General features: G+C 41.4%; 1 protein-coding gene across 6 annotated transcripts in view; it reads right to left on the bottom strand.

Moving 5' to 3' along the window:
* prdm16 (PR domain containing 16) overlaps nt 1–14,867 on the bottom strand; it is a 171,349-nt gene that overhangs the window by 67,088 nt on the left and 89,394 nt on the right. For all 6 annotated transcript variants that reach the window (XM_063464122.1, XM_063464123.1, XM_063464125.1 and 3 more), the window contains exon 3: nt 11,366–11,413. In XM_063464122.1, the coding sequence (XP_063320192.1) occupies nt 11,366–11,413 (48 nt within the window). The remainder of the gene's footprint in view (nt 1–11,365; nt 11,414–14,867) is intronic.

Here is a 14,867-nt window from a genome sequence, read left to right as displayed (position 1 = left end):
CTTCTTGCAACCTGCTGAGGGCCTTTCAGGTCTGTAAGACGCCGCTTCCGACCGCTGGTAAGAGCCTGTTGCCGGCAGTAATCAAAACTGATAATCTTACAGGAGAGAAAGGGGGGAGTGGGGTGTAGGTGGAGGAGAGAAAAGAGAGTGAAAGAAAGAAATGGTTGGGGGCTTTCGGGAGGTTGGAACTCAAGCAGAGAGCCTTCCATTAGAAATGTGTTGTGGCTCTGAGGGGGCCGGTGGCCAGCAAGCGGTGAAAAATGCTGCCTTCTTAAGGCAAGTGAATGGCATCTCTTTAGTGATTAGGAGCTGTAATAATGGGCACCCCTGCCTGTTAACCCTAAGTCCATTTTATTGCTAATTCATTTACCTGTTATTTCAGACATACTTGACAGGAGTCACCTGCTAAGAAGTCATGTTTGTCAGGCAGGTATGCCCATTAGCTGGGGATCTTAAATCAGCCTCACAATGGTGCTGGTAGGGGAGTAGAGAGGCTGGCCTTGTTGTTAGCAGATAACACCACACCACAGTTATCCTGACCGAGACGGAAAATCTTTTCTGCCCCCAAAAATAATTGAACTTCATCCCCGGAGCGATTCTTAATTAATGCATGTTTTTTTTCTTCTTTCTTCTTTTTTATTGTAAGTGGATTTTAAGCCAAGCTGATCTGCTTTTGAGCTCTGCTGTGAAAATCCTGTACACTCAGGAAAATATTACATCTGACCTGGCGCATTAAGGAAAAAACAGCTGATTAAAAACGAGTTATGAAAACATGCAATAATCTCTTTTTGTGTGAAATTAAATGTGACTTTTGGACCCAAAGATCTGATTTTGAATTTGGTATAGTTTCAATTACAGCCTGACCTTTCGCATTCTCCCGATTGAATCAGTTTTCTCTGAGCAAAGCCATTAATAGCCACATAAATATTTGACTAGATATGGCTTATATTCAAATAAATCATGTCATATTCATGCTGCTATATTCCCCAAGGAGAAATGGGGCAAAATAATAATTTTGACTCCCTGGTTAATGTTCTGGATAATTCTCCCGAGGGAAACACTCTCTATGATAATATCCCCATATGAGCATCTTGATCTGAAATGTCACAGCTGAGATTTGAGTGGGGTTCACTCCCAGTGTATAGTGTATTCCCATAAAATGGAGCTGACTACTGACATATGTGACACTAGAACACAGCAAAATATGACGTGAATGTACTCTGTACGCTGTAAAAAAAAAGAAAGCGTTGATTGGAGTTTAACATTTGGCTATTTATTTTTTCTGCAAGTACTTAAAACAGTAATCACCACTGACAAAGAAAGGATGTGCAATTTCATGTAAATTGTTCCCTAACTGTCGTATTAGATAGTCCTTTCCTTCAATGCCAAGGCACTGTCTGTAGGGTTCATATCAGCAGCGTGTAGGCCACGCTCTGTGACTGCAGTGAACTTCTCCCATTAGTTTCAGTGTTATTAGCAGAATAAAAGGATTATCCACTATGAATTACTGCTAGGACACAGAATACCCTCTCTTGGGAGGATGCTCTGTGTGAGCCTGCCTGCATCTGTGTGTGTGTGTGTGTGTGTGATATCCTCTCAGTGCCTGCCTCTCCTGGGATCCCCCACTCAGCCTAATCATTGTTTCTCTAACAGATAATTCTCCATGTCCTCACACGTGTCTCCGTGTGTGTTTGTGTGTGTGTTAATTGGCACTGTGCTGGCTGAGTGTGCTCTTCCTTGTAATCACTTAATTAGGGGTGACGGCCCCGATGGTTGTTTACTCAATTAGCCATCCTCTTTAATTATCTAATTCACAGCAAGTCAACTGTCCTTGTTAGCACGCTCAAAGAAGTGAAACGCTATGTATGCAGTATAACCGCGTGTGCATTGATGTACACGAGAGAGAGCTCTGATGAATAAAACAACGCAGAGGGCAACGAGGTAGCTTGAAGACACGCATAAAAGGGAAGCTAGTGCTCCTGCTTAAGGCTACACACCGACAAACACCTAACAGATATTTCATCAGACGCTAGGCCATGCTCATGGACCGCATATGAGCGCTCGCCCACATGCCTCAGATTACCGGTGCCTTGATTCCCTGGGATTTAATCATGAAAGATAAAATCTACATCAAAAAAAAAGAAAGCGAGTGAAATCTCATGGTGAGTATGATTGATGGTTGCTTTAAACGGAGGCGTCCAGGGCCAACTCTATTGTTTCTTTCTGACCAGCCATGCCATCCACCCCGCCACCTCCACCCCCACTCCTTCATGTGGATTAAGGCCTGCCGTTTATTTAACAGTTCATTTGAGCGAAGGGGCGACCAAGGTGAAGCCAGTGGGAGGCAAGAGGGGTTGGCAGGGTGTCTGTGCTGTGCCGTGGCAGGACGTCCCTTGTGGGACAGTGCCAGGCTGCGCTGTGGGGAGACGAGACAGGGCCTCCCCAGTGGACTAATGCCCTGTAATGAAGATTAAGACTCAGTCAAAGACCATACTGTTCAGCCGAGATTGGAGGGAAGGATGGAAGGATGAAAGGAGGGGGAGAGGGAAGGAAGTGAGGATAAAGGATAAAGTAGGGATAGAGAGGACAGAAACCCTGCTTTTCAGAATGTGTTTGAGGGTGGATTATCCTAATTTGCAGCAACAGGTACAGATACCATCAACTATAGAGAAAAATCAGCCCATAAAATGAGTTGTTTTGAGGAGCTGTAACGCCACATATTTCACTTCTCTTTTGTGTATTCTACATCAAGATGTCTGAACCACTTTGGCAAAGGGTTTTGCCAACAATGCGTTAAATGACTTAAAATCAATTAGCAGCAATATAATAATGTGTAATTAGAATTTGAAAAACGTTTAAACCCAAAAGATCTATTAATATCAACAATATCTGCTGAAGCAGTAAAAAGTTGCAAAGTACAAACGATAACCTGCATATGATTATGGTTAAAACCATTTTTACCTCAGCAATTTAATGCATTGAACCCAATAAAGAGATGCCATAATTTTGACTGTGAAGTCAAAGACCACACACTATGAATACCAAGACTAAAAAGTAAAAACCACTCCTGACAAGCTTCAAGCATTTCTAACATTAGACAGTATTTATTACCATTTTACTTCCTTTTTGCTCTCCAAGAACATCCGGGGAAGATGTCTGTCAGTTAAAATGGTGTTTGTTCCACTTTCTTTCTCAGCCATTTAGTGGTGAGGATGTGTACTTGTACTTGACAACTACGGTTACCTCAAAGAGAAAATGTATGCACTGCTAAAACAATAAGCTCCAAGTCTGCGGGGTTGTATAATATTCTTATTTAGCAGGACAAGACAGGAAAAATACAATGATGCTTTTTGAGTCATAAAATAAGTTTTACCTGCTTTACATAAAAGTATGTTTTTCGATCCTTTGTGTAATCTTTGTGTTGATTTCTTTGGATCCCCATTAGCTGTTACCAGCATTTTTGGGAGGGGTTAAAGATCTTGCATTTTTTTATCTTGAAGAGCAACCCAGGGCCCCATTTGCAAAATCCTCTTGGCTTTAGAGAAAGTCACTGATACATTTTTAGAACTACTTATTATTTAAAAAAAAAAACATTTTCTGGCCTATCTTTAGTTTAGATAGGCCTAAAACACACAAGCACACATATAGTATGCCAATATCTGTATGTGTATCTGGGGCTCTTTGTGGAGGTATCGAGATAGTTGACCAGAGCTGCTTCAACACATGACATGCTTCACTTACCACCTTGTGGCTAAAAGCTCCCCTAAGACCTGTTACACTGAGACACACTCCCGCTGTCTCCCGCCACGACCACATCCTTCACTTTTCTATTCCTCTTCCACCTCCTCGTGCTCTTTTACTTTCCTCCTTTTCTCTTCTTTAATTTCTGATGAATTTTTAACATGTTTTGTCTACCTAAAATATTTCAGGGGGCAAAGTGATGCGTGGACACTGGGAAGGATGGACGGACGGGTGGGTGGGGAGAGGGGTATTTTTTTCACATGACCTTGTATTGACAGGGCCAGGCTCTTTCCCCCCACTCTCTGTCTCTCTTCTCCAGACGGGCCCTGTCTGTGACTGGGCTGGCAGTTCTTGCCTCTCTTGGGCATTCTGGCATTCCTCCCTGTCATGCCCCCCCATCCCCCTGCCTCCGGCTGTCTCTTGGTTTCTGTGCGTTTCCATCTTTATTGACACACACTCTCTTGCTTTAACTCCATCTCTTGCCAGTCTATCTATAGATATTGTGTTGCATCAACTGCTCGCCGGCTCTCATTCTGTCTCCCTTTCTTTGGCATACTCTTCGGGCTGATTGATGAAGCGTTGGGAAAAATAACAATAAATAGGAAAGTTATGCAAAGAGTCGGCGTGCTCTTTTCTAAATCAAGTAAACAACTATGATCAAAGCACAAAGTGCAGATGAATCTTTATCTCCCTCACTCGACAGGTGAAAGTATTTTTTATAATATTTTATACTATTTTATATTATTTTTGACAAGCAGGACCACACAACTCTTTACTTTCACCCTCCCCCGTGCTTCTAAGTTTCTGTGGCAACACTATGTGGATCGTCATGTTTTTATCACCCGTGCTCGACCAGCCGACCCTCTGCATTCACTCTGTCTGCCTTAATGGACTCACTGCTCTTTTGACAGAAAAGACTCTGTGTGTGTGTCTGTGTGTGTGTGTGTTTTATAGCAAATCACACAAGACAAGAATTCTGCATTAGGATTAAGAGAATCATGAGCATTAAAAGGAAATTCCACTTTCTGAAACAATGTATGAAAACCACCAAATTCGGGAAACAGACAAAAGTTGAATGCCACACACTGATGACTTACAGATCTGCAGACGTAGCCCAAGCTGTGATGAAATTGTGTGATGGTCCATTTAGGCTACTGTTTGAGGAAGGGGGCTTCTGGATTTGAGTGCTGATTTAAAGTTTGAAAAATAGGAAACAAAAAAACGTGCAAAACGTTTTCAGGTTGATGATGGTTCTCTCAGCCTGTTTACTATTGTTTCTCATTATTCATAGGAGCTTATATAAAAACCTGACTAATATTACATGAAATGACAGTAAGGTGACAATAAGTTCAACCGTTCTAGAGGGAGGTTTTAGTCTTTTATACTTTTAGACTTGTGTTGAGAAGATTGCAGTCAGGGAATACGAGTGTCCCCGCAAGCATAGTAAAATTGAATGTGTGAGGTCAATATGTGTGAGGAAACTCATATGACAGCCCCCGCAACTGTCAGAGTATCACCCTCCTTCTTTTGTTGGGTGACCCTAGAGAATGTGGTGGGAATGGCCACTGGGAGAGAGATTACGACGAGACAAAGACTGCGAGAGGGAATGAGTGAAGGATGGAGAGTGAAAGGCAGAAGAAAATAAAGTGAGGGATAGAGAGAGAGAAAGACAGAGGTCAGAGAGCCAGCTGATGTGAAAGTGCCTCCGATCACCTCGTGCTTCTCCTCCGCCCCCTCGCTCTGTCTCTCTCTATCTGTTCCACTCTTTCTTTCGTTCGTTCCCACTTGAATTCCTCTCCCAGCGCTTCACTCCGATGTGACGTTGGTTTTTGATTGACGATAACAACAGAGATGCGTCAGTCAAGGCCCACACACGCTGCACACACACACACACACACACACACAAGTTAAAAGTGCCAATGGGAGTTAAAAGTGGCACTCGAGAGAGCAAATACACACACACACACACATGAGTACAGTAACACACAGCAGCAGCCTCTGAGTGAATGCTCCTCACAAGGCATAATGACAGCATTCTGCAGTAACCATAGTTGGGACAGTTCCCACAGACAAGACAGGCAGAGAAAGAGAAAGACCATTTCTTTCTGTCTTCACCTCTCCTCCTACTCCCCACCTCTTTTCCAACAACCCTGACTTTGTCTGGAGCATGTGACCCTCCACAAATCAACACTATTGGCTAACAAAGTCTGGACAAATGAATCTTCTACTGTCACCAGTGACTGCAGACATATTTAGTAGACCCCCCCCCCCCCCCCCCAAAAAAAAACCACAAACAAAAAAAACAAAACATAAAATAAAAAATAAAAAATAAAAATAAAAAATTCTATCTCTGGGATTAAATTCTTATGTTTCTATGACGTTTTTAGCTTCACCCAAAGCCTCTTAAACTGCTCTTGCAGCATTATTGCTACGTAACTGATAAACCGTCATTAAACAGCTCAGTTTGTAGAGACTGAGCTGAGTGTGCATTTTGGGCATTTGATAGACAGATAATGTACTTATCAACCTTTTATTTTTATACACAGTACAATATCAGGAGGCAAAGGTTATGAGCTAGAAGATCTTCCTGCAGCATTTGCTCACATACATGATTTCTTTGCATATCTGCCTGTCTGTCTTTCTGTCTCATCTTTCCATAACCTCTACACAAACTATCTACAAGCTAAGAGTTGATTGTCTCCTGGTTTCAGAACACTTTCTTCCTCTCACTGGACCAGACCCAGTGCAGCATTTCGTGGTGTATATTTAAAAGGGGGGAAGGGGATGACAGTGGTGGTGTGGTGGTGGTGGTGCTGGTGGGTGAGGGGGTGGGGGGCATGGAGCCAAGTGAAAACATGTCACTCAGGCCCCATTAAAACGTAACCCTGCCCAGCAGAAGAAAGAGACCCATATCATCATTAAGTCATCTCGGGGCGAAGCAAAAACCACAAATATTATTCCTGCAGCCCCCCGAACACCTAACACACACACACGCATGCTTACACACTCCTCCCTTTTCTTTCCTTTAGATGACAAGGAAGACGGGATGATTGGAGCTGTGCTGTGTTTGCACACTGCCTGAGAATGACAAGAAGATGTTTGGGAACTTCCTGATCCTGGAAAGGTTTATATATTTTTTGATAATTACGAAGTTCAAGCATAAGTGAGTGACTATCTATCTATCTATATAGAATTTTTTCTCTCAGCCCACAAAAAAATACAACATTTCACAGAAAAGCAACACAAATTCATATTTATGAATTGACGACATGTGATTTACTTAAAATTACTGAATTATCCCAAAAAAAAAGACATGCAGTTATTCATTTCAGCTCTCCATTAGTGTATGCGTACCTCACATCCTCTGAGTGTAACAGAGATGTTTTGTACAATCTTTAGACCTGCACTACGCTTTGTGCTGATGCGTGTGTTTGTGTTTGAAGCACACATGCACAGAGCCTCCCCCTGAAACCAGGGAGTATTTGTGACGTTCAGCATTATGAAAAATGACTTGCCCCCGTGGCACACTGGGGTGGCAGTGATTATAATATCCAGATAATCATTTCAAACAAATTATCATAATTATCAATCAATCATGAGCCTATTTAAGCAGGCGGAGGCATGGGGGAGTGTGAGGCTGTTGGACGAGGGTAAACCATGGCCCGAAGCGCTGGATCACTTCTGTGACCCATGAGCCTCCCTCTGTCCACATAATAGCCCTCATACATTTAGGGTCATTTAGCTTGTGTATTTAGAGACTCAATTCCCCAGCTTGATATGGAGAAGAAAAAAAAGATACTCAGTGTGTGTGCACACACACCCATAGACTCAGAGCTGCAGCTGATCCCCATTTGGCTCCCTAGGCTTTCAACATGGAATGGGAAAAACCTACTAGGTCAAAGTTCATGTCAACCCATGTCATATTCCAATTTGCAAACTGCATTTACGCTGCAGATTAAATAAAGTCTGGTGCTTAAGTGTGAATAAAAGTATATATGAGGGTCCCTGCCGAGCACAGAATGAAGACATGTTTCACTATGAGGAATGCATCAATGCAGTATTGATACATTAGGTGACTATGCCCACCTATTGTCAGACAAAAAGGAGAGGAAGAGCGACAAGGAGAGTAACAGATTTAAGAGATCGTCTTAAACAGATATTTCCCTGTATCGTTTCACAGAAAATCCCCTGTGAAAAGCAGTGTGAATTGATTCAATCTCAGTGGTATTGAGAGGTGAATGAATGGGGCTTGGCGAGAGAGACAGAGAAATTGAGAGAGAAAGAGAGACAGAAAGAGAGAGAGATAGATAGTAGCCCTTCGGGGGAGATGATCGTCTTGGGAAAAAAGCAATCAGTGCTCATTGATTTTCTCTGCTGGTTGAATGGAGGGTGTCTATCTGGAAGTCATTATCTGCCATCTGATCTGCTGGAGTGTTTACACACGTCGGTGTGGACAGCAGCGCTCTTCTGAAGATGAGGATTAACACACACAGAGACCCACAGACAGACGAACACGCACACACTGCACAGACTGTGGTCTTTCCCCCTGCTCCGTATCTAACTACCACCCTTAAATCCAAGAAATCCAAAAAGAAACACAAGTCCTCCAATACCCTATTAATGTCCACACACACACACACACACACACACACACACATACACTTAAGTGTATGTGTGTGTGTGAAAGGGAATATACATAAGCAGGGCCTAGACAGCTAAACAGAGAGATAGTCCTGTTTTGTATAGCCAGACCAGACCAAACCAAACAATCCCTGATCCTATCACCAATAGCCCCTGATAGCAATCTATAGCTACAACAACACCATCCTATGTGTCGAGAAAAAGAGATGGATAAAATGAATGGAAGAAGATGGAGAGAGTAAGCAAAGGAGGGATTCAGATAACAGACCTTTTTATTTGCCGTGTGTGTGTGGTGTAAAGATGCATGCATGGAAGCCAGTAAAAAACTTCATACATACAAACATTGACACTCACAGACATACACACATACACACCCACACAGCTATAAGGTCAGCACTGGGCAGCTTTTAGTAAGTGGAAGAAAGAAGCTGCAGTATTATCTTTGCTTCTATTTTATCCCCTGCCTTATCCCTGGCTCTAATGGTGCCTCCCTCTAGCCTTTACTCACCTTTCAGACTGACACATTAATATGAAATTAACTGGAATGTTAGTACAAGGAAAGGACGAACATAATTTATATTTCTATATAAGATTACAGTAGGGTTACTATTAAATCTCTTGCAATGTGAGAGAGCATGTGCTGATTTAGATTTTTTTCTTTTCTCATCTATTTGTGCTTTTATTTTTCTTGAAATTTCATTTATTTTGTTAATCAAATTTTTATTTGCTGCATAGTTTTCTACAAAAAAGAAAGTCATATATTACTATGCAAAATTACCATAAAATTACACGATCCAAAGAACCAAAAGTGAGTCATATTCTCATCTTATTCTTTAAGTCATACATGTTCTGCCCATTTTGTGCAGAGGCTGGTAACCTGCCCATACAAAATAATCTGAAATCGTTAACGGTAACGCAATAATGCACACAGTGGCAGTATGTAGATATGCATCACTATCTATAAAATATACTATATATAACATGTATATGTATATATATATATATATATATATATGTATATATATATATATATATATATATATATATATATATATATATATATACATACATAACTGCAACTCTGTTCGCTGGAATGTGGCGCAGTGTAACAAATGAGAACTAATAACCCGCAGTTATGCAAACACATCTCTCTGCAATGAACTAGTTTATTCACAAGTTACGACTAAATTAAAATTCTGCCTTAATCAAGCATAGCAATGGTAATGACACAGTAGAGGCAGAAGAAGCCGGTGTTTGTGTGTGCGTGCATGTGTGCCTGCCCTCTGTTTGTGTGTGACTGCATGCGGATGAATGAGTCATGTCATAAGGAATGGCTCATGCATAATTTCATTCATATTCATAACAGGCATGTGGTCTGCCACCGCCCGATGAGGGCCCACCGCAACTCACACACTGCATAATGAGATGTGGCCAGTGTGTTTTTGTGCGTGTGTCTGTTGGGCTTTTTCTTTTATTAACCATAGGTAGGCATGTTGTAAGCCTGTGTTCTGTCATCTGTGTGAGCCTCAGTGTATACACATTACAACTCTATGCTCCTATCACTGCATGTATGCAAACGCCTAAGCATGAGGACAACGTGTGAGTGTGTGCGTATGAGATCATGTGCGTGCAGAGTGGAGTGCATGGGTCACTCTTATGTGGAAGGTGGTTGGTAGTTTATAAAACCAAGTAGGTTTTTCCACATTGTACGAACATGTGGGGAAGACGGAACAGCCCAAACCACTTGCGGTCAACTCTCAAAATAAGCTCATTGACTAATGTAGGATTTCAAATCAACCAAGCAGTCAGTGATTTACATGCCTGCCTGTTTATAGATGCCACAGCAACAGGACCCTTGACCTGAAATGCAAATGAGTACACTTATTTCATATTTCTTTTCTAAGAGCCATAATTATAAACTGCACTAAAAAGACTTGAAGTAAATTTTGCCATGCAGATGTTCAGTCCTCTTCCACAATTACTTATTCAAAGGTAGTCAGATTTTTATATTAAAAAAGCAGCCTACTCATATTTGACCATTTTGTCATGTAAGATAACACAAAAGTATAAATATAATAAATGTTGCAGCAATGCCATCTCAAAGATCTGAGAGCTACTATACCAGAAGTTCAAGCAATCTAACGGCAAAAAAATTCAGCTCTCAGTGGGTTTTGCTTGTTTTGGTGGGATACTGTAAATATATATTGCTAAACAATATAACTTACTGCTGTTGGTTTTTCAACAACTGATTCCGACTACTCGGTCACTGACTTGAGTTAGCTATGCCTGCAATGGCTTTAGTGTTTCTCAGAAAGAGCGTGCCCTCTCCAGAAGCCATTGTTCTTTCATGGACCATTAGATGGACATGAACTCTCTTGCTGTTCTTTGTTGACCTAGTGACACTGGTCATAAAATCAAACTGCCCAGCCTCTTCAATAAATTTATCACCTCATAAAGTGGTCACTGACTGGTCAATGAGACGTATCGGTCATAGTGTGTTTGTGTGTGTGTCTGTGTGTGTGCGCGTCAGTCTTTTTTATCTGAGTGAAGAGAGGGTTTCTTAGAATGCAGATCACTGTTGTACAGTCTTCAGTGATAATAAAGGCTTTAGTCACTTAAACGCTAGCCAATGAATGCAGTTGCAGTGCACCACATAGACGGACATTACTGATGGGCAACAGGATGAACACATTTCACAGAGCTCATCACAGAGCTTTAACAAAATTGCTAGTGGAGGTTCTTGTAATAAAATATAAGCTCACATGACCTCACACAGAGGCCAGTGATTTTTTTTAGATCCCACAAACACAGTCAAATATGGAATAGAAAACCCACTTTTCTGTGACTGCTACAAAATGCCAGTTTATTACTTCATCCTCCCAAGAAATCTGATAGTTTTGATTAATTGGTAAAAACCAGCAGAACAGTTACTCAGGGAGTGATCCGGGTTGCACAGCAGTATAACGATTTATAACTATCCTACCTTTTTGATGCAGCTATCAGGGGAGTCATCCTCATGGTCATTCATCATCTGCAAAGCGAACACAAAAACATATATAATATACATATCTTTTCAGTGTGCCAGAGAAGTTTTGATTTTGATTGAGAGCCAAATACATTTGTCAAAGCATTAAAAGAAAACATCAATTCCAGCACTTCAAATAAGGTTTGACCGTCGGTGCTTGATGACAAAAGCACGGGGTGTTCGCAGTTCATCACACACACACACACACACCCTCTGGGCTACAAATGTGACCAGAGGGATATAATAATGGACTAAGAGGTCACAAAAACACACACAGAAGCAAACATAACACTGCACACATTCTGATGAATGAATACCCCGCATTTGACGTTAATTCTCCGCTTCAGCATTGCAGGAAATTTCACTGAGAATATCTGTGTGTGTGTGTGTGTGTGTGTGTGTGTGTGTGTGTGTGTGTGTGTGTGTGTGTGTGTGTGTGTCAGTGTGTGTGTGTATAATTAAGCCTTCAAGCAATATTTACTGGGGGCAGATGGGTGGTAGAATGCTCCCAGTGTCTGCTAGAGGAAATGAAGGAAGTGGGGGAATGATGAAGAGATGGGGCTACTCTGCTGCAGTGAGAGGGCATTTCACATAGAATGGTAACCCAGAGTCTCTCTAAGTTTGCCTGTCTTTTTCTCTCCCTCTCTGAAGCCCATTGACGGTAAATGAGGATCAAAGAAGAAATGCAGACTGTTTTCAGAGCAGTTTGGGGTGGAGTTGAGGATCAGCATAGTACTTTACTGAGTTTAGGTCAAATTAGGCCTATAAAACTTCCCCAAGTGCAGACTTAAAGCATATCTGAACCTTCCTTTTCCTGCTCACTATCCTCCCCATCTGCCCTTTAACAGTATGCATGTTGTTTGGGCGTTGTGACAAGACTGGCTGCCCTTATTTTAGAGCTGATATATTAAAGTTTGTATTTCCTTAACCAATGCGGCCCACCGTGATGGGAAAAGAGATATTTATCTGCTGTGGAATCTCCATGTAGACTGTGGAGCTATTCTTCAAATTCTGGCTCACAGCGATGTCTTTTATGCACCTTTCAATACAAGGCTGTAATTCACAGGAAGTTATTATGAATTATGTGCATGAGATTTAGGTTATGCCCACTTGCTTGAACCTCAGGGAAAAAAAAGAGCTTGTGAGTTTCTCCAACTGTTTATTCTTTAGTTAAAACTGAAAAAATTTTAACTTTAGTACATAGTAGTGCAGAAAAGTTGACTCTTTCTTCTTCTTCCCTCCCTCCCCCTTGCCAAACAGTGAACCAGATGGGCCATATGCACACGGATGTACCTTAATCGATGGTTTTCTACATTAAGCTGTCTAGGGATGTGCTTCTAAGCCTCACCAAATGGTAGTAATTACACCACAGACACTTACAAAAGTGTTTTCAACCTACTTACTGTACACATCATCTAAACCTTTACAGACGCATCCTGTTCCTGTGAAATCCACTCCAAACAAAGCAACAGTAAACATGCTATCAAATTGAAGAATTTTCACTTGTAACTGTAGCTCCCTTGTTTTGAAAATGTGCACATAGAAACTGCGCTGCTATATGAAAATATAAGTGTCCCTGCTGATTTGGTAACTTATGTTACAGGCATGCTAGCATAAGTTTGTGAAAAATGGACAAACTTTGCTGATCCTCCAATTTTGTGCGTTTTTTAAATTTTATTTTATTATAAAGCATTTCTTGTATATCAAATTTTATGTTCATTATTTCAGTTTAGTAAATTACAGGGGCATATGGATGAAAAAAAAGAAACCACGACAAAGTTTATTCTTGATGAAAAAAGCAGCCACAGATGCCAACGTCATGATTTAAAGGAACAAGCGGTCACAAACCGGCACAAAATAAACAGACAATTTTTTTTAATTTTGTGGAACAAAAGTAGGCCTCGTCGGTTTTTTAACATGATTTCAACATGACTATTTATTAGAAAGAAAGATATCCGATTTCTACGTCTGCCTGGGAGGTAAAAAAACAGTGCTCGTGAACTTTAAAAATTGGAATAGAGTGACAGTAAGCTAGAGAAAGTGTGTAAGAGAGAGAGGCTGCAGTTTGGAGTGTGCTGTCCCATTTCTTGTAATACACCAAACCAGCTGCAACAGTTTACAAAACCAACAGCTTGGCTGGGTCATCTAAAATGCTACCAGGCGTTCAACAGCTATAGGACAATTTCTGGACTTTCCCTCTGCTCTGCTCAGCTACATGCCAAGTGTGTGTGTGTGTATCAAATTGTGCAAGAGTAACCTAAAACTCTAGAAGACATGCAAGCAGACATGAGTGGTTTTACTGATGCCTTAATGCCTTTCAGCTTTAGGTTGGGGGTCGGGACTGTGTGGGCACTCCTTCGTCCAAACCTCCCTTCTGAGTCCAGAAACACTGAGCTCATTGTCAGAAATATGGCCGACTAATTATAAAGCTTCCTTGCATTTTATTTCTATGCATTTATAATGTAGATTGTCTATTGTGAAGCGGCCCATTTTTTTTGGAAGTTAAATATAAAGATTAGTGGTTAACAGGGTACTCTGTGATCTAAAGTTCACAAAGACAGGTGGAGATGCTCTTTCAACACTGGCAAGTTGTGTGTACACACTGACTCACATAATACCCTCACACACTTACCAGACAAACACACGCTACGAATATTGTACCCTTGCAGCAGGACTCTGCCAAACAAATAAATAAGCTATTAATTAGGGAAGGAAAATGTGATTGGCCACTGACTGGCAGACCTATGATTTATTGCACGTGTCACCGTCGCCTCAAAGTGACTTTACTCTTGGTTGGAGAGACAGGTCGAAATACAGACCGGCCTATGTTGAGGGATAGATTTTCCACTACACACAGAGAGAGGTAAAATTGTCCATTTGTTCTGTATCTAGCCTGCTGAATGCTGACATGTCAATATGTCTTATGGAAAAGAGAAAACACTGAAGTGAAGGTAATTAGACAGAGTGTGTAAAATGTGTGTCTGGGCACACAAATGTCTCTCTCTGGCCCATATGACCTCAAACATAAACAAATCCAGTCGTGGCTTGATGAAAGTGCAGCCACCTGCAGAATCCTTCCACCGAGAGCTGTCCAGACCCTCATTAGGAATATGCGTAACTCTGTGTGTTTGTACATGTGACACTATGTGTCTGTGGTGTGTGCTTTCGACCTGACTGTGAGGGAAAACCCCTCCATTATTAGTTTTTCATAGCACAACTTTTGTTATTGGACAGAGTCAGGAGTTTTTCAACGCCACCTTAGCACCATTCGTATTGACAGAACATGACGACCAAGTGGACAAAAGAAAACATGACGTGGCGCGAGACACTCAATGAGTGGACTGCTTTATTGTTTTTACAAGCTCTGTCACAGTCTAAAACACATGACAGAGCAAAATCATTCTATTAAAAAAACAGCACAACAACCCCAAACGGGGTCTCTTTATAGAGCCCATAAAGG

The sequence above is a fragment of the Pelmatolapia mariae genome, linkage group LG20 (assembly GCF_036321145.2).
Source record: "Pelmatolapia mariae isolate MD_Pm_ZW linkage group LG20, Pm_UMD_F_2, whole genome shotgun sequence".
In the NCBI taxonomy this organism is placed as follows: domain Eukaryota; kingdom Metazoa; phylum Chordata; class Actinopteri; order Cichliformes; family Cichlidae; genus Pelmatolapia; species Pelmatolapia mariae.
Note: the sequence above shows the minus strand (reverse complement) of the source record. Positions and strands in the feature narration are given on the sequence as shown.